General features: G+C 47.3%; 1 protein-coding gene and 1 non-coding gene across 3 annotated transcripts; both read right to left on the bottom strand.

The window, feature by feature from the left end:
* Positions 1-1,659: 1,659 nt before the first annotated feature.
* Positions 1,660-26,201, bottom strand: RNF41 (ring finger protein 41). Of its 2 annotated transcripts, XM_054718966.1 has the most exons (8): positions 25,945-26,197; positions 22,542-22,725; positions 12,904-13,016; positions 11,743-11,911; positions 7,756-8,027; positions 6,936-7,071; positions 6,220-6,323; positions 1,660-5,378 (listed from the first exon to the last, which is right to left on the bottom strand). In XM_054718966.1, the coding sequence occupies exons 3-8, from the start codon at positions 12,960-12,962 to the stop codon at positions 5,027-5,029; spliced, it is 1,092 nt and encodes a 363-aa protein (XP_054574941.1). In that variant the 5' UTR covers positions 12,963-13,016; positions 22,542-22,725; positions 25,945-26,197; the 3' UTR covers positions 1,660-5,026. The 2 variants fall into 2 exon arrangements, with proteins under 2 accessions (XP_054574941.1, XP_008146856.1); XM_008148634.3 differs by lacking the exon at positions 11,743-11,911 and having other exon boundaries at positions 25,945-26,201.
* LOC114234174 (U6 spliceosomal RNA) lies at positions 19,070-19,176 on the bottom strand. Its single transcript, XR_003620378.2, has one exon. It is a non-coding gene; the product is annotated as a U6 spliceosomal RNA (small nuclear RNA).
* Positions 26,202-26,367: the final 166 nt, after the last annotated feature.

Below are 26,367 nucleotides of genomic sequence, written 5' to 3'. Positions count from 1 at the left end.
TTTTTGTTAAATATATTTTTATTGATTTCAGAGAAGAGAGAGAAACATCAATGATGAGAATCATGATCAGCTGCCTCCTGCACGCCCCACCCTGGGGATCAAGATCGCAACCTAGGCACATGCCCTGCCCGAGAATTGAACCATGACCTCCTGGTTCATAGGCTGACGCTCAACCACTGAGCCACACCAGCCGGGCTCCACTTGTTTTTATCCATGCTGTTATTTCAGCCTAAAACAGAGTTTGCAAACTGGTAGACCCTAAATTTTTTTGGCCCACAAGCATTTTTTAAAAGAAATTATACTAACATTTAAGTTGTGAGATTTAGCATAAACATTAGGATGAACAAAGTTCTTGAAACATAGGATTTGGCAATACTGGGCCCCTTTGCTTGTATAGCAGCAACCAACCAGAGCTGCACTGCCAGCTGCCCCCCTCTCTCAGGGCACATATTGTCTCCAACCAGCTTTAAAAGATCTCCCTGCACATGCACAATGAGATCAGGCTAGTGGCAGGACAACCGGCTCTGTCTCCTGATGTTACACAACATAAAGAACATCTTTCCTGTGATGTCTTCTACCCCCAGACCGTTTAACTTGAATCTCTGACTCTAGATCTAATTCTGTTTAGCAAAAATAGCAGCTAGAGGAACAAGTTGAAGGACACTGAAAAAAAAGTCTGTCAAATACAAAAGACCATTCTCTAGGACAACTCACCCAACCTCTTCAATAAGTTCGTGTTACCAAAAAAAAAAAAAAAGTGTTAGCCCTGGCTGGTGAGCTCAGTGGTTAGAGCATCAGCCTGCACACTGAAGGGTCTCAGTTTGATTCCCAGTCAAGTGCATGTAACTGGGTTGCAGGTTCGCGCCCCACACCCGGTGGGTCACAGTGTGTGTGGGGGGAGGCAACCAATCGATATATCCCTCTAACATCCATGTTTTTCTCTCTCTTCCCCCTCATCCCTCCTTCCAGCTCTCCCTGAAAAGCAATGGAAAAAATATCCTCAGGTGAGGATTAACAAACAACAAAAATGTTCCAGAACCCAGATTAGGAGAGAAAGAGTCAAGACACCTAACGTGGTGTAATGCATAGTTCTGGATTGGATCCCAGATTGGACAAAAATTAGCTCTGAAACTTTTCTTGGGACAGTTGGGAAAATGTGAATATAGGTTTGTATTAGGTCAAGAACATATTAATTTTAAATGGTTATTTTGGCAATGTATAAAATGTTGATTTTTCAAATCTATGTACTGAAGTAAAAAACTAAAGCAACCAACTTGCTCTTCCACACATACTTTTTACCTGAAAAGTTTAGAATGGGCCCTGGCTGGTGAGGCTCGGTTGTTTGGGTGTCCTCCCGTGCACCAGGAGGTTGCTGGTTCTATTCCTGGTTAAGAGCACATGCCAGGAGTAAGGCTTGATCCTCAGGAGGGGATGTACAGGAGGCGGCTGATTGGTATTTCTCACATGGATGTTTCCCTCTCCCTTTCTTTCTAAAAGTCAATAAACTATTCTTTAAAGAAAAGTTTGGAATGGGTTGGTACATTTGTAAAGGACCAAAAAACAAATATTTGAGGCTTTGTGGGCCATAGTTCTGTGCAACTCAACCCTACTGTTGTGATCTAAAAACAGCCATAGACAACATGGAAACAAACAAGCATGGCTGTTCCAATTTTTTAAAAATATTTTTTTTATTGATTTCAGAGAAGCAGTGAGGGGGAGAGACAGAAACATCAATGATGAGAGAGAATCATTGATCAGCTGACTTCTGCATGCTCCACACTGGGGATCAGGCCCACAACCCTGGGATGTGCCCTGACCACGAATCGAACCATGACCTCCTGGTTCATAGGTCAATGCTCAACCACTGAGCCACGCCGGCCGAGACCAATACAATCTTTTTTTTTTTTACAAAAGCAGACAGCAGGATGTAAGCTGTAGTTTGCCAAACTCTGATCCAGGAACAAATACTTCTGAAAAAGTCTTTCCTGGTACCCATCACAATCAGTGGCTTTATCTTCCCTCTGCTTACTCTTCCTTATTGCTTGTGAAACTACTTCTGGCATTTATTATGTCTTATTATATAATCATCTACATTAGCAAGTAAGTCTTTGAAGGTAGATGCCATTTTGCTACATGAACTCCCCCATACCTACCCCAGTGAGTTCCTTGCAGAATCGTCTGAATATTGTTTCCAAAAACCAAATCCACCTAAAAGGAAGATTTGGTACCATTTCATGATATTGGAAAATGCGTGGTAGGTTGTTCTGAAAGTAAATTAGAAGGAAACTAGGGGAGAAAAGCACTACTGCTATCACTAGAGTACATATATTGCCTCTTATGCTCTATATTGTAATGTGTTCACCACTAGTTAATGATCAGACCTTGTGTGTGTGGAAGTAGTAGAGGATAAAAAAAAGTAGTAGAGATTCAGTTGGCACAGGAATGCCCTTATGCCCACCCCCCTTACTCCCACTAGAGTATCTAGAGTACTATTAGATTTACAGTTGGTACATGGTAAGTGCCCAACAAATTTAAAACATAATATACTCGAGGAAAAGAACATCTTCTTTTTCTCATGACAGGGAGGTGGTGGCCGCGAAGGCCTCCAGAAGGGGGGGAGGCCTGCCACCCACAGCAGGTGTCCCCGGTTCCCTTCCTCACAGTTGCCGTCTGAGTTCGGAGGCACTGGGGGGTAGAGGCTTCCCTGCCTACGATGGAATCCCAGATTCCAAAGCAAAGAGAGAAGAAGAGAGAAAGGTACATGAGTAACTGGAAGTGTCCCCAACCCCAGGAACAGAAGACATGGAATTAGGGGCAGAGGCAGACCCTGGAACAAAACAAAATTCCCATCCCTGGAGAGAGCGAGCGTGTTGGCTGCTACAGAACAGGGGACAGCAGGGAAGGATGTAGGAGCGCACGGGGCAAAGATGTGAGGTGCCCACTAATCCCAGACAGCCAGCCTCTTAAAACAGAGGTTAGTGCTAAGAAAAGGATAGGTTACAAAGTAAGAAAGAAGGGGACGTAGGTGAGAAAAAGGCCAAAGCAGGGGAGAAATTTTACAAGAATGGGGAGTAATACTGAATTAAGAATTTAGAGAGTTGAGTGAAAGGTTTATTATTAGTGCAGTCAACACTACGGAACAGCACATATAACACAACCAGCAACCAGCAACCTGCAGAGACACTAGTGCAAAGGGTGGGGAAGCCTGAACTGAGCTTCCTGGCTCCATCTGAGGGTGACGGCAGGTGGGAGGGGCCTTGGGAAGGCTGGCAGGGGCAGCGGGGAGTGGAAGAAATGTAGTAACCAGATTAAGTATAGCAGCGTTTTCAGATTCCTGAGCACAATGTCCTGGAGCTGGAACATATGACTGTTCCCTACTCCCTTCAAGCTGTATCCCTCCAATCCAATCCCAGTGGAGCCATGACCAACTACCCAGACCTACAGCAAGCTGGCCTGGACTAAAACTCCAGAAGAGATGTTAGATGGCCTTCTCTTCAACCCCACTCCCACCTACATATTAAAATACTCACACCTGCTATCCCTCCCCTTCTCTTGCTCTGCAGTCACCCTGGTGGGTCAATGGAGCTGCAGTCCTTCAGGGGTGTGGGTGAGACAGAGTACCGTCTGTACTCAGAGACCAAGACATAATTTCTGTCCCATCTTGTCTGGTGAAGCTTAGAACCCAGCTATATATCTGCAAGGAAATGGGGTGGTTTCTTCAAAATTAATACTCTAAACCCAGAGTTTTATGAGGAGACCCTGGAAGGGCCGAGCACAGTTCCCCAGAGGCTCAGGCATCAGCGGACTGTCACACCCACCCCGGGAAGAAAGGAAGCTCCTCATCTCAGAGTGGGTTATGGAGGGTTGGAGCAGACATAAGTTCAGCCAAGGACTCCCTTGGCCCTTCCTACGTTAAAGCCAAAGGTTGTGCTGAAAAGGAAAAATATAAAACAGACCCCATCCCTGTCCCACCCTATTCAGAATCCCCACCATAGGAACAATAAAAGAAAAAATTTTAAGTTTTGTTCATTTTTTTCTTTTTCCTTTCTTTAAAAAAAAAAAAAAGTAAATAAATTAAATTGCCAACAATGTGGCTGGGCTGGAAAAGTGGGGTAGCCATAAGTAGGCCATTCTAAAAAAAAATGTGGGAGGGAATGATATATAAACACACAACAATGGCCAAAGGGAATTATCAAAATGACTAGTTACAATCACAGGGCTGGAGAGGGGCTAGGGAACTATTATGGCCTGTGCCACAGAGGCAGTCGCCTACCTGATCTCAGCCAATGCCAGAGAGCTGCTTCTTGCTGAGCATATTCACCCCAAGAGACTAACCCCCTACTCCCACTCCTGTCATTCCTTAATTAAGAGAAAGTATAGGAAAGAAGAGCTCATCTGGAAATTTTCGGCATCCCAACCTGCACACCTGCAGACCGATGGGAGCCTGCACCTTTAAGATGGACTAAACAAGGTATTGCTTGGCACAGAGTTCCAGTCTTCCCCTAAGGGCCATGCATGATGGCCAGTTACTGGCTCATTACTTCTAGGGTTCTGGTTTCACCCTTACTATGTCTTCAGGATGTCTGCTCCCCAGAGCTGCCCGCTAAGTGTTTAGAGTCAACAGGCCTGTCTGCTCAGATTCCCTGGTTTGAAGGAGGGGAATGATTAAAGATTTCTCACTCCACCCTGATCCTTCAAGAGAAAATGAGTATCTTTGTGCTTTCTGAAAATATCTGGAACCAGGGATCCTAGGCAGGGAAAACAGATATAGAATGGGGACTTTCCCAACCAGACTGAAAATTTACAGACATCTTAGGGGAAGGAATTAGGCAAAAGAAGGGAATCTGGGTTTCCCACCTAGAAGGCTGAGCAAAGTGTTCCAGGGCCCTTCAGTGCCAGAAGAGCAGGGAGATGTGCGGCCCAAGTATAAGCCACAAGATTAAGGACAGTGGGGAGGACTCAGGGCTCAGCTACTGGAGTGATGAGATTTTCTGATTTCCATCTCTTCCCGACAGCCCGCCGAGATCTATATCTCTTCAACGCCATGGGCAAATATCATGACGAGCCCCGGCTCCTGCACCATGTCATCGCCCATGTGCTGGTTCTCACAGGCCATCACGACGACAGCCTGCTTGCCAGGGATGCGCTTGGCCACATAGTTCTCATAGTACCGCCGGTTCATCTGTCTTGTCTCTAGTGTGGCCAGACCCTGGGGCCAGCTTCGCTCATGGGCATTTTCTATCAGCTCGTTGACAATAGAGGCAGGACAGCCACTCTCCACCAGGGAGCGCTTGATTACAGCCTGGAGGACAGCATCTGGGGTGGAGATCATCCCTCCCCAGCGGGTCACTCTTGCTGGCTGCAGGGAGTTCACCCACCTGTGTGGAGGGAGATGGAGGTGGTCATTCCAGCTCACCATCTATCTCTGCATTGCTTCTTTCCCTAATGGGAACCACCACCCACCTGCACTTAGCTTAACCCTATTCTGCCTGCCTGCCTTCCATCCATTCATCATTGGTTCACAAACTCCTCATCTGTCCCTAGTTGGTCCCATCTGAGTCACCATATGTTACTCACCAGATTAAACTCCACAAGTACAGGGTCCCTATTATTTTTCTTAAAAATCCCAATACTTAGCACACACAGTGCCTGGCATGTACTAGGTGCTCAACAAATGTTTATTGAAGGAAGCAATTATTCCTCTATACTATGTCCCATGCAGCACTATTTGCACTAGATGTATCGATTCACCCTTAACAGTTCAGTCTATGAGATATATAGGACTCAAGAACTGAAAGGAATCTTAGATTTTGCTTGTTTACTTCATTTCATTTACAGCTCACTTTCCTGGATTTGCACTCTCTTTTCTTCTCTGGATTGTAAGCTCTCTAAAGACAGACAACATCTTTTCTTTCTTTTTGGTCCTCCAGAATTCTACAGCCTTTAATACAGGGTGTTCTACGTGTGGGTATTCACCTAATTCTGGAGAAATTGCACCCTTGGGTAAGCTTTCCCTTCCATCCACCCCCGACAAGAAGTCATAGACTGGCCTGAAGGTTATCCTCTTCTCCCCTACCCCCGTCCTCCATCCCAACATCTGAAAAGTGGTGGCCCCAGCCCAGCCCTCCTATCATCCTTCTCTGCCACTGCCCTGCTCTTCCTCCTTTCAGGGCTCAGTGCCAGGATGTGGAGTAACTCCACGTCCTGAATGACACTCACTCTAGGATCTCATTGTATTCAATTGTCTCCTCCAGGTTCTGAAGGTTGGGGTTGACACTGCGGATTGCACGCATGTATGCCTTCAGCAGCTGGATGTCTCGCTTCTGTTGGAGAGAAAGAGAACCAGCGATGATGGTTAAGGCAGAAAACAAATGACAGGCAACAGTTTATCTGAGAATGAGAGCAACTGAGAGATCAGAGTAACTACCAGACAGTAAGCGTCATGAAGATAAAGATATGACTGTTTGATTCACAGGTGTATCCTATGCTTAGCAAAGTGTGTTCATAGAGAAGGCATTTAAAACCTTTTGCACTCGGATGTTGAGGTTAAAATTACTCTTTGAATGTATCAATAATTTGAAATATAAAAAAATCCAAATAAATAAGTTTGTATGAAAAGAAACTCCAGTTTTTTATTCTACTGCCGCGCTTTGTAAAATCTGGGGTATTTAAAAAATTAAATCCCGAGTAGAATAAAGGAATCGAGAAAAAAGCAAGCGAGTGCAAAGGGTTAATAAGTGTTAGGTGGATGAATGACAGTGAGGGGATGGAGGGAAGGGAGAAGAGCTGCAATGCTGAGCCACAGGCAGAGTATCTACCCAGCCAGGTGCACGAACAGAGGCACAGGTCTGCAGCTCACATGGTGCTTATCATTCACAAGCATGTGGTTCTTTGCATACTAGGGACATGCTTTCCCCATGTTCTGCGGGCCCTACCTGCTCCGACAGCTGGTGCTTGTGTTCAGCTGAGGACTTCTCCAGCTCTGCAATGCGTGTCTGCTGCTGCTGTACCACCGAGCGCAGGTGTTTAACGCAGTTGTGGTTTGGCAGCTCATCTTTGGGCATCTCCAGGCTGCCACCCCGGGTGGAAAAAGAGAGCAGGAGCACTCAATGGGACATGTGGGCAAAGGCAGAAGCTTGCTGAGAGGGCTTTCTCTTACCCCAAATTCCAACATTCATTCATTTCTAACTTCAGCCTTCCCTCTTATTTCTCTTCACACTCTCCTCCCCAGGCCCCCCTCACCCCTTCGCTATCTCCTTTCTCTGGGCTTCTTTCCCTCTCTGAGACAGTATTTTACCTGCCCCATGGCTCTCTTCTCCTTCAGATTCTGCCTGTGCATTCATTCACGAGAAGCCCTAGATTCACAGTCCTGGCTATCGGCATTTAATCAAATATTTCACGGCCCCAAAAAAGGGAGAAAATAGGGTAAGAGGAAATAAGAGAAGGCTGGAAATTAGAGCAGTCAAATGAACAAAGAGAAAGTAATAACGGACTGAAAGGGAAGAATAAAGTAAATCAAGTCTTTAGTGTTATCGCACAGATTGCTGAATTGCTGTCTCACGTATATTAAAGCAAGAGCAAAACGGTCACAGGTGGAAAGGCAGTATGAACGTGAGATCTTGGGGCAGGGTGCCAGGGTGGCCCAGAACCCTCCTGGCAGTGCCCACATGCCCCTTAACAGTGAGCAGGGGTGCGGAGACTGGGGTATAAAGGGGAATGCCCTTATCCACGTGGGCAGAAGGGAAAGAATCTCACCCGCAGCCCTGTTCACAGGTCACAGGACGTTTTGGGTTGTGCTCACAGTCACTGAGGTGAGACATGAGGTTGTCAAGCCGAACAACAGCACTACAGCCAAACACAGCGTTGTCGCAGGCGATCTGCAGCTTTGACAACATGTTCCGCATGATCCGAGGCACTGGGCGCAGGTGGGCCACCGTCACTACGCTGCGGTCCACGGGACACGTCTGCTGCTGAGAGAACCACTGGGTGATGCAGGCATTGCAGAAAGCATGCTCGCAATGAGGTGCCTAGAGAGAGAGGAGGGCGAAAGGACGCAGAGAATTAGCAGGAGCTCAGAGCCTGTATACGGAAACCGGAAAAGCCAATCAAGCCTCTGAGAAGCTTCCAGGACCAGAGGTCCCTGGGGTCACAGCAAAATACAGCTGCACTACGGGCAAGCAAGTATTATGGGGACAGGCTACAGGTATGTTTCCTGTGCTCGCGATTCCAAGTGGATTGTGACAAAAGACAAACGAGTAGCAATAAGTTACGTAACATATGATATAAATACTCCAGGACAATAGGAGAGGTGACGGGAGGTAGTCAATTAGTAATTGCCAACTGGATTGCACATACGGTAATTTGGAAGAAATTCAGAGGAGGGTGAGAACTTTCCAAGCTAGGTCAATCAGGGCAGGTGTTTATGGTGAGGACAGAATTCAACAAGGGCCCTGAAGGGTAAGGGGGGTGATGGCCAGCAAGAGATTTACTGGCCAAAGTTCAATGTAAGAAAGCAAAACAAAACAAAAGCCTGGAACTCCTGGTGAGAGGTTAAGAGTCCTCCGTGTGGGCCCAAGTGCCTATTTTTGGAGGGCTGCTTTGACTGAGTCCCAGTGGCTATGGTTTTTCGTAGCATCACATTCTCCTCAGTTTCATTAAGATCATGCTTCAGCCTACTTCCTAGATAACTCAGGTAACCTGTCAAGTTAATCCCTCAAAGGGAGAGGATTCTCTGGCCTCTATGGAGACACCATCTAGCTTCTAGCATGGGACAAACACAGTAGCATTTAGTAGATGTGGGTGGATGGATGGATGGATGGATGGATGGATGGATGAATGGATGAATGAAATGCCTTCTACGTTCCAAGGTGCTTTGCTAGGTGCGTACAGAGTGTTTGGGAGGTAGAAGGCATTGCTAGGTCAAGTATAAGCTAAAGTATAGAGGTATAGAGAGATTAAAAAAAAGACAGTTTCTGCCTTCAAGATATTCAGACACCAAAGACTGAAACACAGAGGCTTTGTAAGGAAAGAAGTCACTGTCAATATCACTAATCCAATTGTCAGATTTCTATTTTTCACTCAAAGACATATGATTCTTTCCAAAATCTTAGAAACCGTATCTCAAAAAAAAAATCTTAAATTTGTCAACTTTCCCCCCTTCTCTACTGCAACTAACCCAGTTCGAGCGATCATTTCTCCCCTGTATTACTAAATATGTCTTTACCATGTGTCCCTGGATCCGGGTGAGGCCTCGTGCACCTAGGCCCGGGTGAGCCCAAGTGGCCCTGGGTCTGGGAGAGGCCAAGCGTCCCTGGGTCCGGGTGAGACCATGTGTCCCTGGATCCGGGTGAGGCCTCGTGCACCTAGGCCCGGGTGAGCCCAAGAGGCCCTGGGTCTGGGAGAGGCCAAGCGTCCCTGGGTCCGGGTGAGACCATGTGTCCCTGGATCCGGATGAGGCCTCGTGCACCTAGGCCCGGGTGAGCCCAAGTGGCCCTGGGTCTGGGAGTGGCCAAACGTTCCTGGGTCTGGGTGTGACCATGTGTCCCTGGATCCGAGTGAGGCCTCGTGAACCTAGGCCCGGGTGAGGCCACGTGCCCCTGGGTCTGGGAGAGGCCAAGCATCCCTGGGTCCGGGTGAGACCATGCGTCCCTGGATCCGGATGAGGCCTCGTGCACCTAGGCCCGGGTGAGCCCAAGTGGCCCTGGGTCTGGGAGAGGCCAAGCGTCCCTGGGTCCGGGTGAGACCATGTGTCCCTGGATCCGGGTGAGGCCTCGTGCACCTAGGCCCGGGTGAGCCCAAGTGGCCCTGGGTCTGGGAGAGGCCAAGCGTCCCTGGGTCCGGGTGAGACCATGCGTCCCTGGATCCGGATGAGGCCTCGTGCACCTAGGCCCGGGTGAGCCCAAGTGGCCCTGGGTCTGGGAGAGGCCAAGCGTCCCTGGGTCCGGGAGAGACCATGTGTCCCTGGATCCAGGTGAGGCCTTGTGCAACTAAGCCCGGGTGAGGCCACGTGCCCCTGGGTCTGGGAGAGGCCAATTGTCCTTGGGTACGGGTGAAGCCAGATCCTGGGTCCGGGTGAGGCCGTGCGCCCCTGGATCCATCCGGGTGAGGCTGGGTCCCAGGCCCGGGTGAGACCACGCGCCCCTTGGATATGGGTGAGGCCACGTGCCCCTTAGTCCAGGTGACGCCGTGCCCCTGGGATCGGCCGAGACCAAACCAGAGGGAGTCAGACCTCCATTACCACCATTTGTCCACCATCCAGAGCTGAGGGGTCAGTGCTGACATGTACACATAAGGAACTACTGGACATCGAAATTGGGTCTCAAAAGAACTGTTGGTCCAGGGGGAAGCTCGCTACAGATTGATTCATTTGCCTGTCAGCATAAATATTATTGCTCGTCTCACATTCAGTTCTTATTAGTATATATCTAGTGACATTTGATCTCGTTCATCTAGAGGAAATGATGAACAACATAGACTGAGGAACAAGAACAGAACCAGAAGCAAGGAGGCATCGATCGGACTATCGGGCCTCAGAGGGAGGATACGGGAGGGTAGGGGGAGGGTGGGGGGAGGGGGAGAGTTCAACCAAAGGACCTGTATGCATGCATATAAGCCTATCCAACGGTTAAGTTCAACAGGGGATTGGGGCATGCGTGGGGAGAGGGGTGGGATGGGAATGGGGGGATGAGGACAAATATGTGACACCTTAATCAATAAAGAAATTAAAAAAATAAATAAATAAATAAATAAATAAATAAATAAATATGTCTTTAACTTCTACCTTGCCCCTTTATATTCCATTCTATCTTCAGAGCCAGAGCGATCATTTAAAATTACAGACCGGATCATATCACTCCCCTGCTGAACTTTACAATGGCGTCCCACTGTACTGAAATAAATCCAAACACCTACTCACCTCAGGACCTGCATCGTTCTGCTTGATCTGACCTGTGCCTGTGCCCTCCCCGACTCACACCTCACTGCCAACACTGTGCTCAGGCCACTTTGGCTTTCTCTCTGTTCCTTGTCCACACCCACACAGTCCTGCCTCAGGACCTTTGCTTTTGCTGCTCTTTGACTGAAATGCTCTTCCTCTAAATCTTAGCCTGAACAGTCCCTTATTCAGATCTCAGCTCAACTGTAATCTCTTTTGTGATCTTAACTAAACCTGCCACCCTTGCAGAAATATACAGAATGTACTACTTTCATGTAAGAAAGGTGGGCGAATATATATCTGCCCTCATACATACTGGCAGGATATCAAATAAACTAATAGATATCGAAGGGGGGATTAGGTAGATAGGACAAGGATGCAAGAGTTCACACTGTACACCATTTTAAAAATTTCTTTTTAAAAAAAATTGATTTGAGAGGAAGGCGGGGAGAGAGAGGAGGGATGAAGAAAAACATCCAGTTGTTGTTCCACTTATTTATGCATTCATTGGTTGATCCTTATATTGGCCCTGCTCGGGGACCCAACCCACAACCTTGGCTTATTGGGACAATGCTCTAACCAACTGAGCTACCCAGCCAGGGCCCCGTATACCTTGTTTTACTGTTTTGATTTCTGAACCATGTGAATGTGTTACCTATTCAAAAAATAAACAAACAAGATATAGGGAAATCAGCATCCCTAGCAGGGGCCTCCTACCCTTGGAAATGTGGCTGGTCACCTGGCATCACGAGGTCTGCCCTCCAGAAGGTAAACCCTGAAGGTTGGGGAGTGGCTTCTGATAGACTCACCACTGCCAGTGACCTCTCCACACGTGTCTCAGCTCTGATAGAGCCAGAAAACAGACAAGGCCCTGCCCCGGCGGGGAGGCAACTGACACACCCAGGACCTCTGGACACCATCAGGATAGCTTGCTCCACACCAGTCAACCTGCTTCCAGTAGCAGTGGGCTGCAAAGGCCTGGAAGACAGGGAGAGGTCCAGGGCTAGCTGCCACTGGAGTAGAGACTGACTCATTCAGCTCCGGCTCCGTGCTCCTTTGGTGGTTGAAAACTGGAGAGTAAGAGTAAAGGCAAAGGATGAAGACGAGATGGGATGTAGTGAGCTGTGTGAGCAGTGAGGGGGGAAGGGCCGTGAGACGTCACTGACAAGTGTCCTGGTTTGGAAAATGGGATGATCCCAGCTAGCCAGGGGTGGCGGAGGATTAATTGGTATTTACAGAGTTCAGGCAATAAGGGCCATGCAGGATGATGTCCCAGGAATACGACTGTTAAGAACTCATCTCACTCATTATACTTGCCTGTTAATCATGAGGTTCTCCTCATACTTGCTCCAGGAAGATACAACTGACTCTGGTCTGGCAAGGCTGGTAGAGAAATGACCTATTGAAGATGGCAGCTTTCATATCAAATGCAGAGTACACGGCTGCATCAAAAACTGGTTTTTCCAATAAACCCCAGGAAGAAAATAGGTCAGTACATACAGTTTCCCACTTCCCATTTGTTCAACAGTAGGCGGGGCCTGCAGGGAAACTGGCTGATTACCCAAAACACTACGCAGATCAAAATGCAGAGAGAGCTTATCAGGAGAGTCCAGAGGTTTAATCACGGGTTGGAAGACAGAACCTAGTCAGAGCCCCTGCAGAGGAAAGGAAGTCCTCAAGCCACTGTCAAAAGACAAAAACAAAAAACTGACGATTTCACAGCAAAAAATCTCAGAGCGACCTCGGGAGAAAATTGGAAGCACTGGACCTCTGGAAGGACCTGTTCCTCTTGTAGTGGCCACTGCTCTTCTGCCCCAAACCTCTGTTCAGTTTGTGTGTGAAGCGGGGAGAGAGGTACTGGGGAGTCACCACACAGTGCCTCCCTCCATTGGTCCCATGACCTATGAATACTTTCTACAAGCTCCATTGCCATCTCTTGCCTCACTACACCTGCTGGCAGACGGACTCACCTGGACCGGCTCCTCCAAGACTCCACTGCAAATAGGACAGATAAGATCTTCGTCAACATCCCCCTGGAAGCGGGTTACATCATACCCCATGTCTCATCACTGAAACCCAGGCCCTGGAAGGAACCACAGAGGAAAAAGAGGCCAGTTCAGAAGCCTACAAACAAGTACCAATTTGAACCCATTGCTAAGATCCATTCATTTGTCCAACCATTATTATTTTTAAAAATATATATTTTTATTTATTTCGGAAAGGGAGAGCGAGAGAGAATAGAAACATCAATGATGAAAGAAAACCTTTGATTGGCCGCCTCCTGCACGCCCCCTGGGTTTCAAGCCCGCAACCCAGGCATGTGCCCTTGACTAGAATTGAACCTGGGACCCTTCAGTCTGCAGGCCAATGCTCTATCCACTGAACCAAACCAGCTAGGGCCCAACAGTTATTTATTGAGGGCCTATTATGTGCCAGTCATTTTTTTTTGGGGGGGGCAGGTGGGGGAAGCGGACTCAAGAAATTTAATTCTAATGAGTTAAGATATTACACAGCATATATTTAAAATATGAAGTGAGCCCGGCCGGTGTGGCTCTGTGGTTGAGCATAGACCTATGAACCAAGAGGTCACAGTTTGATTCCTGGTCAGGGCACATGACCAGGTTGTAGGCTCAGTTCTCAGTGGAGGGCATGCAGGAGGCAGCCAATTGGTGATTCTCTCTCATAATTGATATTTCTATCTCTCTCTCTCCCTTTCTCTCTGAAATCAATAAAAAAATTTTTTTAAGTGATAAATGCTTTGACAGAGTAAGGCATTGTAAGATTATAAGGGCAAGAGATGTAGACACGTAACCCAGGCTTAAGGGAGAAGGTGATTTTGAGGAGTTTCCTAGGACCAGGTGTCACCACCAGGACAAACAAGCGTTAGCTAGGTGAGGGGAGGGGGCAGGACGGGCATTAGGGTTTTAGCCACATTCAAAGGCCCAGAAGAGGGCATATGATGGGTTCAGGGAACTCTAAGTGGTTTGGAGAAAGGCTGACCTGAAGGATGCAAGAGAAGTGGTGTCTAGATACAAGGCTGGAGGTGAGCGAGGGTCAGGCCCTTATATAAAGAATTGGGACTTCATCCTGAGGCTACGGGGAGCCACTGAAAGACTTAAAAGGAATGAGTGGCTAAAAGAACCACTCTGTTGACACAGGTGAGATTGGAGACAGGAAGGCCATCTAGGCAGGAGAGAGATGGTGGCAGTGGGAGTGAAGAAGGATGGAGGTTCAAGAGAGCAAGCGCTCACAGAGCAGTGAGGCTGCCATGCGTCCTCTTTGGGCTCCTAAGGGTCAAACCCAAAGAAGAGGTCACGAACGGTGACTGGTTCTCCAGTGCAGATAGCTAACTGGATTCAAGACAGCCAATCCACAGACCCACCATCAACTGTGATGTCTTGGAAAAGATAAGCTGAAAGATCAGATTGTTCTCAGAAATTCAGAATCAAGCTAATTTTTAAAAATATATTTTTACTGAGAGAGAGAAAGGGAGAGGTACAGAGAGATAGAAATATTGATGTGAGAGGAACATCATCGATCGAGGCAGCAACCTGGGCTTGTGTCCTGACTGGAAATCGAACCGGCAACCTCTTGGTTCCTGGGTCAGTGCTCAACTGCTGAGCCACACTAGCCTGGCATGCTGTCCAATTTTTGAAAGGGTAGGGGAGGGATGAATCCAAAGAGGCTTTGCTAGGTCAAGTATAAGCTAAAGTATAGCACTGGATTGAGTCAGAACTGAGAATGTGCCAGTTCTAGTACTCATTCATTAGCTGTGTGACCTCGGGAAGACCACACAAACTTCTGAAGCCTAAGTAGTTTTTTATAAAATAGATAAAATGGATATCTATACCAATAAAAGGGTAATATGGTAATTAGACCGGGTCAACCAGACATCTTCCAGTTGTCCTGCCTTCCTTCCGGACAAAGCCACAGTGGTGGGGGCCAAGGCAGAGGCGGTTAGGGGCAATCAGGCCGGCAGGGGAGGGCAGTTAGGGGCAATCAGGCTGGAAGGCAGAGGGATTAGGGGCGATTAGGCAGGTGAGCGGTTAGGAGCCAGTGGTTCCAGATTGCGAGAGGGATGTCTGACTGCCTGTTTAGGCCCTATCCCATGGGATTGGGCCTAAACCAGCAGTCGGACATCCCCTCAGGGGTCCCGGATAGGAGAGGGTGCAGGCCAGGCTGAAGGACCCAACCCCCCGCCCCCCCCCATGCACAAATTTCGTGCACTGGGCCTCTAGTAAATAATAATAGAAGTGACTCTCACAGAGTTGCCCTTAAAGAGATAATGCATATTAAACATTTAGCAAAGTGCCTCCTGGCACACAGTAGGTACTCAACACATGATAATAACCATTATTATGTATGCATCTAATTTCTACTACTTGAAAAAATTCCTTAAGAGCAGAAACTCATATTCTGCATTAAATGTAGCACCAAGCACAGTTCCTCACAAATCAATAAAATGTTTGGTATATTTCAATGTTACCTTTAACTGGGAGATTCCCAGCAACCAGGGTATAGTGAACTCCTATTTTACCTACAGAACATCTTATTTTCCAGTTTTCCTTTAGGAATCATACCCTAGTTCCTAGTGGACATGTGAACCACACCAGGACAATGAATTGGGGGTACCTGGGACCTCTCCTGAAGCTCTCCAGGGAAGCTCTTTCCCCTGGGATTGCACAGCTGGCGGGATGTACAACTCAGAGCGGTTGGCAACCATCTCTGCCATGAATGAGGACTGCCTGCTTATAGAATAAAGCCAATAAGAAAGAAAGTAAAGCTGAGATCAAATTCAGAGATTATTTAGGTGCTGGATTCAGCCATGTGTAAAGCCACAATCAGCTTTTCAACATCAGTTACATAAACCAAAATATTCTCTATATGCTTAGGCTGCTTTGAGCTAGGTTTTTTGTCTCTTTCAACTGATAAAAATCCTGATTAATACACAAGCATATGGATACAATAAATCACAAGGTTCTCTTTGAAACCACTTATTTTTCTTGATCCATTTTATATAGGAACAATGATACCCCTGACATTGCTACAAGTACAGACCTCCATGACTACCATTTCTCTCTATACTTGTTCCTCCATCTCTAGGGCCTTAAAGTTCAGGGCCTTGGGCTTACTAATAATCCCTCTGAAATTGTCACTGTCAACCACCTAGGCCTGGCTATTTGAAGTGGAAGTCAGACTGCAGTGGTTCAAAGTAAACAAGAGGTGAGACAGAGACAGGAACTGAAGATAACTAATCAAAAAGCTTGATTTCAAAGGAAGGGAAAGAGAGAACTTGCTAGAGGAAGACAGGTTGAGGAAGTGGGTTGTGTTGGGGTGTTTTCTTTTCATCTTCAACTGAGGACATGTTTTTATTGATTTTAGAGACAGAGGAAGGGGGAAAAAAAGAAAGAGAGAGAGAGAGAGACTGACTGACTAATGTAAAGAGAGAAACACTGGTTGGAACCTACACCCTAGGTATGTGTCCTGATTGGAATCAAACCTGCAACATTTTGGTATATGGGATGCCGCTCCAACCAACTGAGCCACCTAGCCAGGCCAGGGGATGTTTTTCTTGCAGTAAGAGGTTTGAGCATATTTATATATTGAGAGGAAGGTAAATACAAGAGAGAATCTGGTCACTGAGGTACTGGTAAGTAGGGAGGTGATCTGGATTGTGTTAAATAGAAAGAGGGACACCTCTAAAGCAGGAAGAAAGGAAGATGGTACAAAAAGAGACCCAGATAGGTTTTACTTTTACTATTTTTTTAATATATTTTATTGATTTTTTTTACAGAGAGGAATAGAGTTAGAAACATCAATCAGCAGCCTCCTGCACACTCCCTACTGAGTATATGCCCGCAACCAAGATACATGCCCTTGACCAGAATCAAACCTGGGACCCTTGAGTCCGCAGGCCGACACTCTATCCACTGAGCCAAACCGGTGAGGGCGTACTTTTACTATTTTTTAAAATATTTTTATTAATTTCAAAGAGGAAGGGAGAGGGAGAGATAGAAAGATCAATGATGAGAGATAATAATTTATCAGCTGCCTCCTGCATGTCCCCCATACTGGGGATCAAGCCCACAACCCTGGCATGTGCCCTTGACCGGAATCGAACCTGGAATCCTTCAGTCTGCAGGCCTATGCTCTATTCACTGAGCAAAACCGGCTAGGGCAAGATAGGTTTTAAAAAAATCATACCAGCCGAAACCGGTTTGGCTCAGTGGATAGAGCATCGGCCTGCGGACTGAGGGGTCCCGGGTTCGATTCCGGTCAAGGGCACGTACCTTGGTTGCGGGCACATCCCCAGTAGGGGTTCGATCCCTGGCCCTGGTGGGGGAGCATGTGGGAGGCAACCAACCGATGTCTCTCTCTTACATTGTTGTTTCTCTCTCTCTGTCTCTCCCCATCCTTTCCACTCTCTCTAAAAATCAATGGAAAAAATACCCTCAAAACAAAACAAAAAAACTCCCCTGCCTAACTGGTTTGGCTCAGTGGATAGAGCTTCGGCCTGTGGACTGAAGGGTCCCAGGTTCGATTCTGGTCAAGGGCATGTACCTTGGTTGCGGGCACATCCCCAGTGGGGCGGGGGTGTGTGTGTGTGTGCAGGAGGCAGCTGATTGATGTTTCTCTCTCATTAATGTTTCTAACTCTCTATCCTTCTTCCTTCCCCTCTGTAAAAAATCAATAAAATGTATTTTTTAAAAATGTTAACAGTGGTTTATTTGGGTATAGAACTAAGGATAATGTCTTTCTTCAATTTTTTTTAAATTTATCGATATTTTTTAGAAAGAGACAAACATTGATTTGTTGTTGCACTTATTTGTAGATTCATTGGTTGTTTCTTGTATGTGCCCTGACCAGCAATCTTAGTATATGAGGATGTTGCTCTAACCAACTGACCTACCCAGTCAGGGCCTCTTCTATTTTTTTAAAAATTGATTTTAGAGAGAGCAGTCCCCCCAAAAAGCATATACCTTTTCCCACTTCCAGGAACTTGGCCTAAGGAAATAATTACACAAGGGTATAAAAACAATATACCAGGTTATCTAAGCATTGCTTATAATGGCAAAACAAAAAAAAAACCCACAACAAAAAAAACAACACAAATATCCAGAATGAGATACCATGTAGCATTAATAATGACTTAGCTGTATTTCTTATTCATAATTTACTATATTTATAATTTATATACTAAATTAACATTTGTGCATGTCACACATGCTATAGTGCCATTTTTGTTAAAGCCCGGCTGGTGCTGCTCAGAGGTTGAGCATTGACATATGAACCAGGAGGTTACGGTTCAATTCCTAGTCGGGGCACATGCCCAGGTTGTGGGCTCCATCCCCAGTGGGGAGCGTGTAGGAGGCAGCCAATCAATGATTGTCTCTCATCATTAATGTTTCTGTCTCTCTCTCAGGGGGCGAGTTACAGGAGGGCAGTGGAGAGCTGCTGGCGCATGGATTCGTGCACAGAGCTACTAGTATTTTTATAAGTATGTTTATAGGAGGACTGGAAGAAATTAATTAAAGAACATATACGCATAGCCCATGGATATAGAATAATAATGTGGTGAAGGCCTGGGGGTGGGGCTGGATGGAGGGGGTGCAAAGCGGGAGAAAATGGGGGATATCTGTAATAGTGTCAATAATAAAAAAAGTATGTTTATATTGATGTGTATACACATTTATCATATTTATATTGGAGAACATCTAGGATATATATTAGAGAAACTGTCTCTAAATGTAGACTTTTAATACTTTGAAGTTCACTCATAGTTTTTCTTTATGTTTCCCCTACTTTTCCAACAATTATCATGTTTTGCTTATACAATTAAATAATAAAGTCAACATTTATTGAGCAATATTACATGCTAAGCACTATTCTAAGCATTTATTTATTTATTTATTTATTTATTTATTTAAAATATATTTTATTGATTTTTTACAGAGAGGAAGAGAGAGGGATAGAGAGTTAGAAACATCGATCAGCTGCCTCCTGCACACCCCCCACTGGGGATGTGCCCGCAACCAAGGTACATGCCCTTGACCGGAATCGAACCTGGGACCCTTGAGTCCGCAGGCCGACGCTCTATCCACTGAGCCAAACCGGTTTCGGCCATTTTTTTTTTTTTTAAATATGGACCGCTGCATAAATTTGTGTGTCATCCTTACGCAGGGGCCATGCTAATCTTCTCGGTATCGTTCCAATTTTAGTATATGTGCTGCCGAAGCGAGTACTAAGCATTTCTTCTATATTAATTCATCTAAGTCTTACAACTGTAGGAGTTACTCTATGAGGTAAAGACTGTCATTACCCATATTTTACACCTGAGTAACAGATGCACAACACAGAGGTTAAAACTTGTTCAGTCCTGGCCAGTGTGGCTTAGTTGATTAGGCCTTGTCCCATGCCGAGAGGCTGTGATTCCCAGAGGGCACAGGCACGTGCCCAGGTTGCCAGCATGTAGGAGGTAGCCAATGGAGGTTTTGCTTTCTTTTTTGGTTTTAAAATATGTTTTTATTGTTTTTTATAGAGAGGAAGGGAGAGAAAGAGAGAGATAGAAACATTCACCAGCTGCCTCCTACATGCCCCACAGTGGGGATCGAGCCTGCAACCCCAGCATGTGCCCTGATTGGGAACTAAACCAGTGACCTCTTGGTACATGGGACAATGCTCAACCAACTGAGCCCCGCTAGCCTGGCCGTTCACTTTCACATCGATGTTTTTTTCTCTCTCCCTCTCCTTCCTCTCTTTCTGGAAATCAATGGAAAATCTTTTTTTTAAAAAAAAACTTGTCCATGCCGAAACCGGTTTGGCTCAGTGGATAGAGCGTCAGCCTGCGGACTGAAAGGTCCCAAGTTCGATTCCAGTCAAGGGCATGTACCTTGGTTGTGGGCACATCCCCAATAGGGTGTGTATAGGAGGCGGCTGATCGATGTTTCTCTCTCATCGATGTTTCTAACTCTCTATCTCTCTCCCTTTCTCTCTGTAAAAAATCAATAAAATATATATTTAAAAAATAAAATAAAATAAAAATTAAAAAACTTGTCCAAAATCATACAGCTAGCAAGTGGTTCAGCCAGATTCAAACCTAGGCAGATGGGCTCTAGAGCTCAAGCTTTTAACCACTTTGCTGATCTGCCTCTCAAACTGAAAAATGCAAGTTGCAAAAACAATATGTATACTAGGATCCCATTTTTACAAAAACAAATTTAAAAAGAAAAATAAATATATGTAGTGTATGTATTACATATGCTGAGATTATACTTTCAATCTAGGTTATATATTTCTGCAAGGTTTAATTTTTTTTTTTTTTTTAATATTTATTGATTTTCCACAGAGAGGAAGGGAGAGGGATAGAGAGTTAGAAACATCGATGAGAGAGAAACATCGATCAGCTGCCTCTTGCACACCCCCTACTAGGGATGTACCCGCAACCAAGGTACATGCCCTTGACCGGAATCGAACCTGGGACCCTTGAGTCCGCAGGCCGACGCTCTATCCACTGAGCCAAACCGGTTAGGGCTCTGCAAGGTTTAATTTTTTAAAAAAATCTGTTATCTTTAGAGCAAGGGGTAAAAATTAAAATAACATTACATTTGCTATGTAGAAAACTGGCCTAGAGTTTATACTGTGCTTCATTGACCTTTTCATTTTAAGTCCATACTGATAATATTGACTTAAGGAGGAATATAAATTCTAAAAACCTTTCTTAATGGGGCCTCAGGAGATCCCATATCCCCAAAATACACAGTGGAGAACTTGCCTCAGTTGGTGCAGAGATGGCCAGAGGATGTGGGACGCCACCAGCCAGGGTGAGGAGCTGCAAGGTTCTCACCATGCAGTCGGGCTTACTGATGCTGGGCATTGCTCTTTCTAAATCACACACACTCCCCTGCCCCTCCCCCACCACCATTATCTTCGTAGTCACCTGTTTTATCTACCCTCCTATAAATGCATTCTTTCAGTGGTACAGTCTCAACAGTTAAGGGGCCATTTAGATTTCCAATATGATTAGGGCATTCCCTGTTTATCATCTATGAGAAACAAATGTTGGCATGGATCTATACGACCTTGGAAGCCAGCTCCTTGCCCTGCCCTGCTGATAGTCAGGCTGAGAGCCTAGATGCCTTGATTATTCCTTCTACGCTCTGGGACTCTCAACACAGCTGTGTCATCTTCAAGGGGCAGGATAGCATTCCCAGGGGGATGCCTCACAAGAGCTCACTGCTCTCTGCCCTGGGGGCAGGAGCCTTAATAAAACCGAAGAGTCCTCAGGAGTCACAGCCAGTAACCACAGCCACGGGAAGCAGTTTCCAATATTCTCCTTGAGTTGTGGAATAGGAAAAGGTTTCACTGAACTTGGGGAGCTGAACTAAAGCAGCGCTGAGGTGTCCCTTCAGGATTGTAGGAGTTCTGCCAGCCTCCGATTTGAACATCTTAAACCCAAACTGAAAACTGCATTCCTGCCTTAGCCAGTTTGGCTCAGTGGAGTGTTGGACTGAAGGTTCAAATCCAGTTCCAGTCAAGGGCATGTACCTCAGCTGCAGGCTCAATCCCTGGTCCTGGTCGGAGTGTGTGTGGGAGGCTACCAGTCAATGTGTCTCTCTCACATCGATGCTTCTCTCTCTCCCCCTCCCTTTCACTCTCTCTTAAAAAAATTAATGAAAAAATATCCTCAGTGAGGATTAACAAACAAACAAAACTGCATTTCCCCATCTCCTATTCTGGGGAAAGTGTGCTCCTTTCCTTCCTCACTGTTACACTGGATCTCTCTCTCTCTTCCTCTCTCTCTATTCCTAGTCAGCATCCTATCTAATAAAAGGGTAATATGCAAATTAACCACCACTCCGTCACAAAGATGGTGGCACCCAGTCCTCTCAGCCCCGCCAGTGTCCTCCAGTCCCGGAGGGGGCAGCCAATGAGAGCAGGCAGCATGAGTGGCCTGGCAAAATGCTTGCTTCGTTGCCGTGGTGACAAGGCAAGCGTTCTGCGCCTGGCCACAGAGGGGCCTCTGGGCCTCGGAGAGCCTCTGGGCAACAGGCACGGAGCAGCCAGGCCCCGCAGAGAGCTACTGGCGCACGGATTCATGCACAGGGCTACCAGTTAATAATAAAAATACAAGAGACCCCTTCCTATACCCTTTTAACTTATTGCTACCATTGTTTTCTCTGGTCTACCCCTAGAGAGAGCTAGGAATTCAAGAAAGTTTGTTCCTAAAGAAACATGAACATTTATCCTCCCTTATTCAGGGCTTCTTGAACCCATGTACAGGTATGCAAACCATGCACACTGACACACACACACACATCCACACCCTCACTCAAGAGAAACATTACATAAGAAACCTGAGTATTTCAGGGTGACTGGGCATGCTGTCACCAATTCTTGGCAAAAGCATAAGGGTAAAAGCCAGGTATATGTGCTAGAGGCTTCCTTCTGCTAATTTTTCTCTCTGCCCTGAAGACAACACATGTGCAGAGGGCTGAGGAGCCTCCAGCCCCAATTACTGTAAACAACCAGACACACAAGGAAGAGGCCCTTAAGCAGAAGCGACCCAGACGGCAGAGAAGAGGGCTGAAGCCTGGAACGGGCTCTTTACCTTCCAAGTGTTGGGGGACAGGCTCCCTGTTCACAAGGCTCCAACCCCCTGACGCCTCCGCTCAGTGCCACTCAGGAGACGCTCCCAGTAGCCCATCTTGCTGGCTATTCTCCAACTGAATCTTCCTTCTCAGTGATAAGCTCCATCACCAAGGGATGGAGGTGATGTCACAATCAGGAGCACTCTATTAATAGAAACAAGGAAGAAAAAGGTGAGTCGGGGAACTACCTCCCCTTGGCAGCAAGACTGGACAGACTTGGACCCGGTGGTTGGGTGCGGAGCAAGAGACAACTCTGTTAAGGTTTCTGTGCTAAGCATGTAGGACTCCCCTCTAAGGAGCAAGATCATTAGCTAAGGAATCACATGCATGGTCCAAGAGATTCAAACATACCTGAGAGGAGGAGAGAAAGGGACAAGAAGAAAGGTAGAAAAGGGGAGAAATGTGAAGTAGACAGATTTTTTTGTTTTTTTGTTAATCCTCACCCGAGGATATTTTTTCCATTGATTTTTTAAAAAAATATTTTTATTGATTTTTTTTACAGAGAGGAAGGGAGAGGGATAGAGTTAGAAACATCAATCAGCTGCCTCTTGCACACCCACTACTGGGGATGTGCCCGCAACCAGGGTACATGCCCTTGACCAGAATCGAACCTGGGACCCTTGAGTCTGCAGGCCGACGCTCTATCCACTGAGCCAAACCGGTTAGGGCCATTGATTTTAAAAAAAATGATTTCAGAGAGAGGCAGGGAGAGGGAGAGAAAGAAACATCAATGATGCAAATCACTGATTGGCTGCCTCCTGCACGCCCCCTACTGGCATCGAATCCACAACTATGGCATGTGCCCTGACTGGAAATCGAACTGCAACCTCCTGGTTCATGGGTCAATGCCCAACCACTGAGCAACACTGGCCGGCTCCATTGATTTTTAGAGAGAGGAAGGAGTGAGGGAGAAAAAGACAGAGAAACGTCGATGTGTGAGTGGGAATAGAACCTGCGATCCTTAGGTGCAAGGGCCAACGCTCTAACCACTGAGCAATGCCAACCAGGGCACCAAGGATTCTTTTATTTTGTGTACACAACCACCGGTAATGTCAATAATGATAAGTTTGTAGCTATACAATGCCTAGATCCCTGATACTTACACACACATACGATGCGTTCATGTTTCCAAAGTGCTTTCACATAAATTATTTCATATAAAAAGAATTCTGGTCTTATCCTCCAGTTGGAAGAGACTATTTCATAAGATGAAGATACTCATGAATGTTGGTACAGATGCATTTCAACTTCCCAAGCAAGAACGTACTCCTGAAGGGATCAGATGTTTCAAAAATATAGAGGCAGTGAATTGGGAAATTACTCCAGGGTGGGCCACTGGGAAGTCTAGAGATAGCAGTCTGATTAGGCTGACCAGACACCTGTGACTAAAATGATGGCACCAAGTAGAGGGAGACCAGGTTTCAGATGAACGACGCTGAGAGCTATTCAACACTTTGCAGGAGAATATCAACCATTCAGACTGCTTTCCTCACCATCAGGAGGTTAAGGGCTGTGTTAAAAAGGAGTAGGACGACGATTTCTATACATAAAAAAGGGGCCATTTCGTCTTCTAAGTCTGGTACACACACTCATTAGTTTTTATGCTCAGGGATAAAGGTGAAATGCCAGACCACACTTTCTCTCCCCTGTGTTGGGGGGTGGGGGTGAGTGGATACGTTTCTGCCATCCACAATGCAGGAGGGCTCTTCCCTTTTGACAATACCTTACTCCCCACCGCCTGGCACATGCCCCTGTACCTCAAGAAACGCTGCCATGCCCTAACTGGTTTGGCTCAGTGGATGGAGTGTCGGCCTGTGGACTGAAAGGTCCCAGGTTTGATTCCGATCAAGGGCATGTACCTTGGTTGCGGGCACATCCCCAGTAGGAGGTGTGCAGGAGGCAGCTGATCGATGTTTCTAACTCTCTATCCCTCTCCCTTCCTCTCTGTAAAAAATCAATTAAAAAAAAAAATATATATATATATATAAAGAAATGCTGCCAGGAACCAGTGTGGTCAGCTCTGCTCAGTCTTCTAGTGACAAGTTCCTCTCAGAAAGCAAATAGTTGCCCATGCTGGGAACATCAATCCTACTTTGATTCTCCCTTGGCCAGAACAAAACTGGATTTTTCAACTGAGAGGAGGGCCAGGAGTCAGGAGACTTAGGTTCTGGTCCCAGCTTTGCCCATTGTACGACTTTTAGCAAGCCACGTACCCCTTCTGTCAAGCAGGGAAAATGAGGACCTGCCTCATCTACCTTACATGAAAAATCAAATGACATAATACATGTGAAAGCATACTAAGCACTGCTATTCTCAGGGAAGGTTCTCGTAGTAACAGAAGGCAAACTAAGTTTAAGAGTATGAGGACCAGTGAGGAAATGCTCGCAAGAAGCTTGTTTCTTCTTTTCAGTTACTGGAAACCAGGCCCAGCCACAAAGTCAGCTGGACACACAGGGTAGTAACAGTATTGCATCACTCAGACTCCCCACCACTCGTCAACTCCACTCCTATTTGGGAGAAAACCATCGGCCGGGCAGCTGAGCCCTCCCCGCTCCTCGCCCTGCGGTCGGACTCTAAAACCACCTGTACGGGAAGGGATGAGACTCTCCCATCACAGCCCGGGCTCCAGGAACCGCGCACATTAACGGCCACATGTGCTATTCGGTGGGCCGAAGTCCGTGCCTGGATGGGGACGATGACTTTCAGTCCCTCCGGCCAAACACCCTCGGCCCCCTTAGCTTTCTGCTGCTCGTGCAGCTCCCTCCTCCCCACTCCTCCATTCCCCCCGCGTCCGGCGTCGGGGACGGCTTTCCGGTGTGTGAAGCCTGAGAAGAGGGCTTGGCCAAAACCCCGGGGCAGGGATGTAAGGAATGTGAGATTCCTTCATGAAGGAGGGGGAGAGGGGAGGGGGGAAGGAATGAAGGAGGAAGACGAGGCTGCCAAAGACAAGGCGCGGGAGACGAGCCAAGCTATGGCGCTTCGAGGGCGGGCGGGGGTTCAGGTTCCGCCGCCCCGGCCCTGGCTGGCCCCCAGAATGCTCTCTTCTCCTCCCAGCCCGTCAATCACTGCCCATTTAAACACCACGTTGTTCCCCCAGGTCCCCTCCTCCCGGTCCTCCAGCCCGCCCAGGCCCCCTCCCGCACTCCTGCAGGCTCCGCTAGACCTCCCAACCACCCACCCTCCCGCGCCCCTTGCTCACCTCCCGACTCCTCCCTCTGGCTACTCTCGGCCTCCATTTTTCATCTTTACTCCCATCCCTTCCCCTGACCTCCAAGACCTCGCACCCCGGTCCCCATGCCCCTGGGACATCGCCCCCTCCCTTCCCACACCCTGGTAGGGAGCCCGCGCAGGCGCAGTACGCACCGCCCTGGAAGCGGTCGGCCTCTCCGTAGCCCAGCCCGGCGGGAGCTGAGGCCGCGGCGGCCACGGGACAGCCCCGGTGCCGTGTCCCAGCCTTGCCTGGGAGGGGAAGGGGAAGGGAAGGAGAGGGAGGAAGGCTCCGGCCACTCGCCGCGGTGCGAGACAGCCCTTTGCCCCGCCCACCGCTGCTACGCGACCCGGCGGAAGCTCGTCAGCAAACCCCGCCTCTTTGTTTTAACTCAAACGGAGACGAGGAGCTGCGAGCGGCCCACGTAGAGGAAGGAAGGCTCGCCAGGCCTCGGCTCCAGACCGGAAGTCTTTAGAGTCCCTGCGAGGGCTGGAGAGCCATTTGGGAGGGGGAACGCTATGCACTTCCCAGGGGGACCCTCGGGGCGGGCCCCGAGGCTGACGGCCCTGAAGGGCGAG

This window comes from Eptesicus fuscus, chromosome 7 (genome assembly GCF_027574615.1).
Source record: "Eptesicus fuscus isolate TK198812 chromosome 7, DD_ASM_mEF_20220401, whole genome shotgun sequence".
Taxonomy (NCBI): domain Eukaryota; kingdom Metazoa; phylum Chordata; class Mammalia; order Chiroptera; family Vespertilionidae; genus Eptesicus; species Eptesicus fuscus.
Note: the sequence above shows the minus strand (reverse complement) of the source record. Positions and strands in the feature narration are given on the sequence as shown.

Bases quoted from the DNA above. Each gene is read 5' to 3' on its own strand.
- RNF41 (XM_054718966.1), bottom strand. From the start codon at position 12,962: ATGTTGACGAAGATCTTATCTGTCCTATTTGCAGTGGAGTCTTGGAGG. The intron at 7,072-7,755 runs GTGAGATTCTTT...CCGGGGTGGCAG, and splicing joins ACCTGTGAACAGGGCTGCGG to CCTGGAGATGCCCAAAGATG. The intron at 6,324-6,935 runs GTAGGGCCCGCA...TCTCTCCAACAG, and splicing joins AGCACCAGCTGTCGGAGCAG to AAGCGAGACATCCAGCTGCT.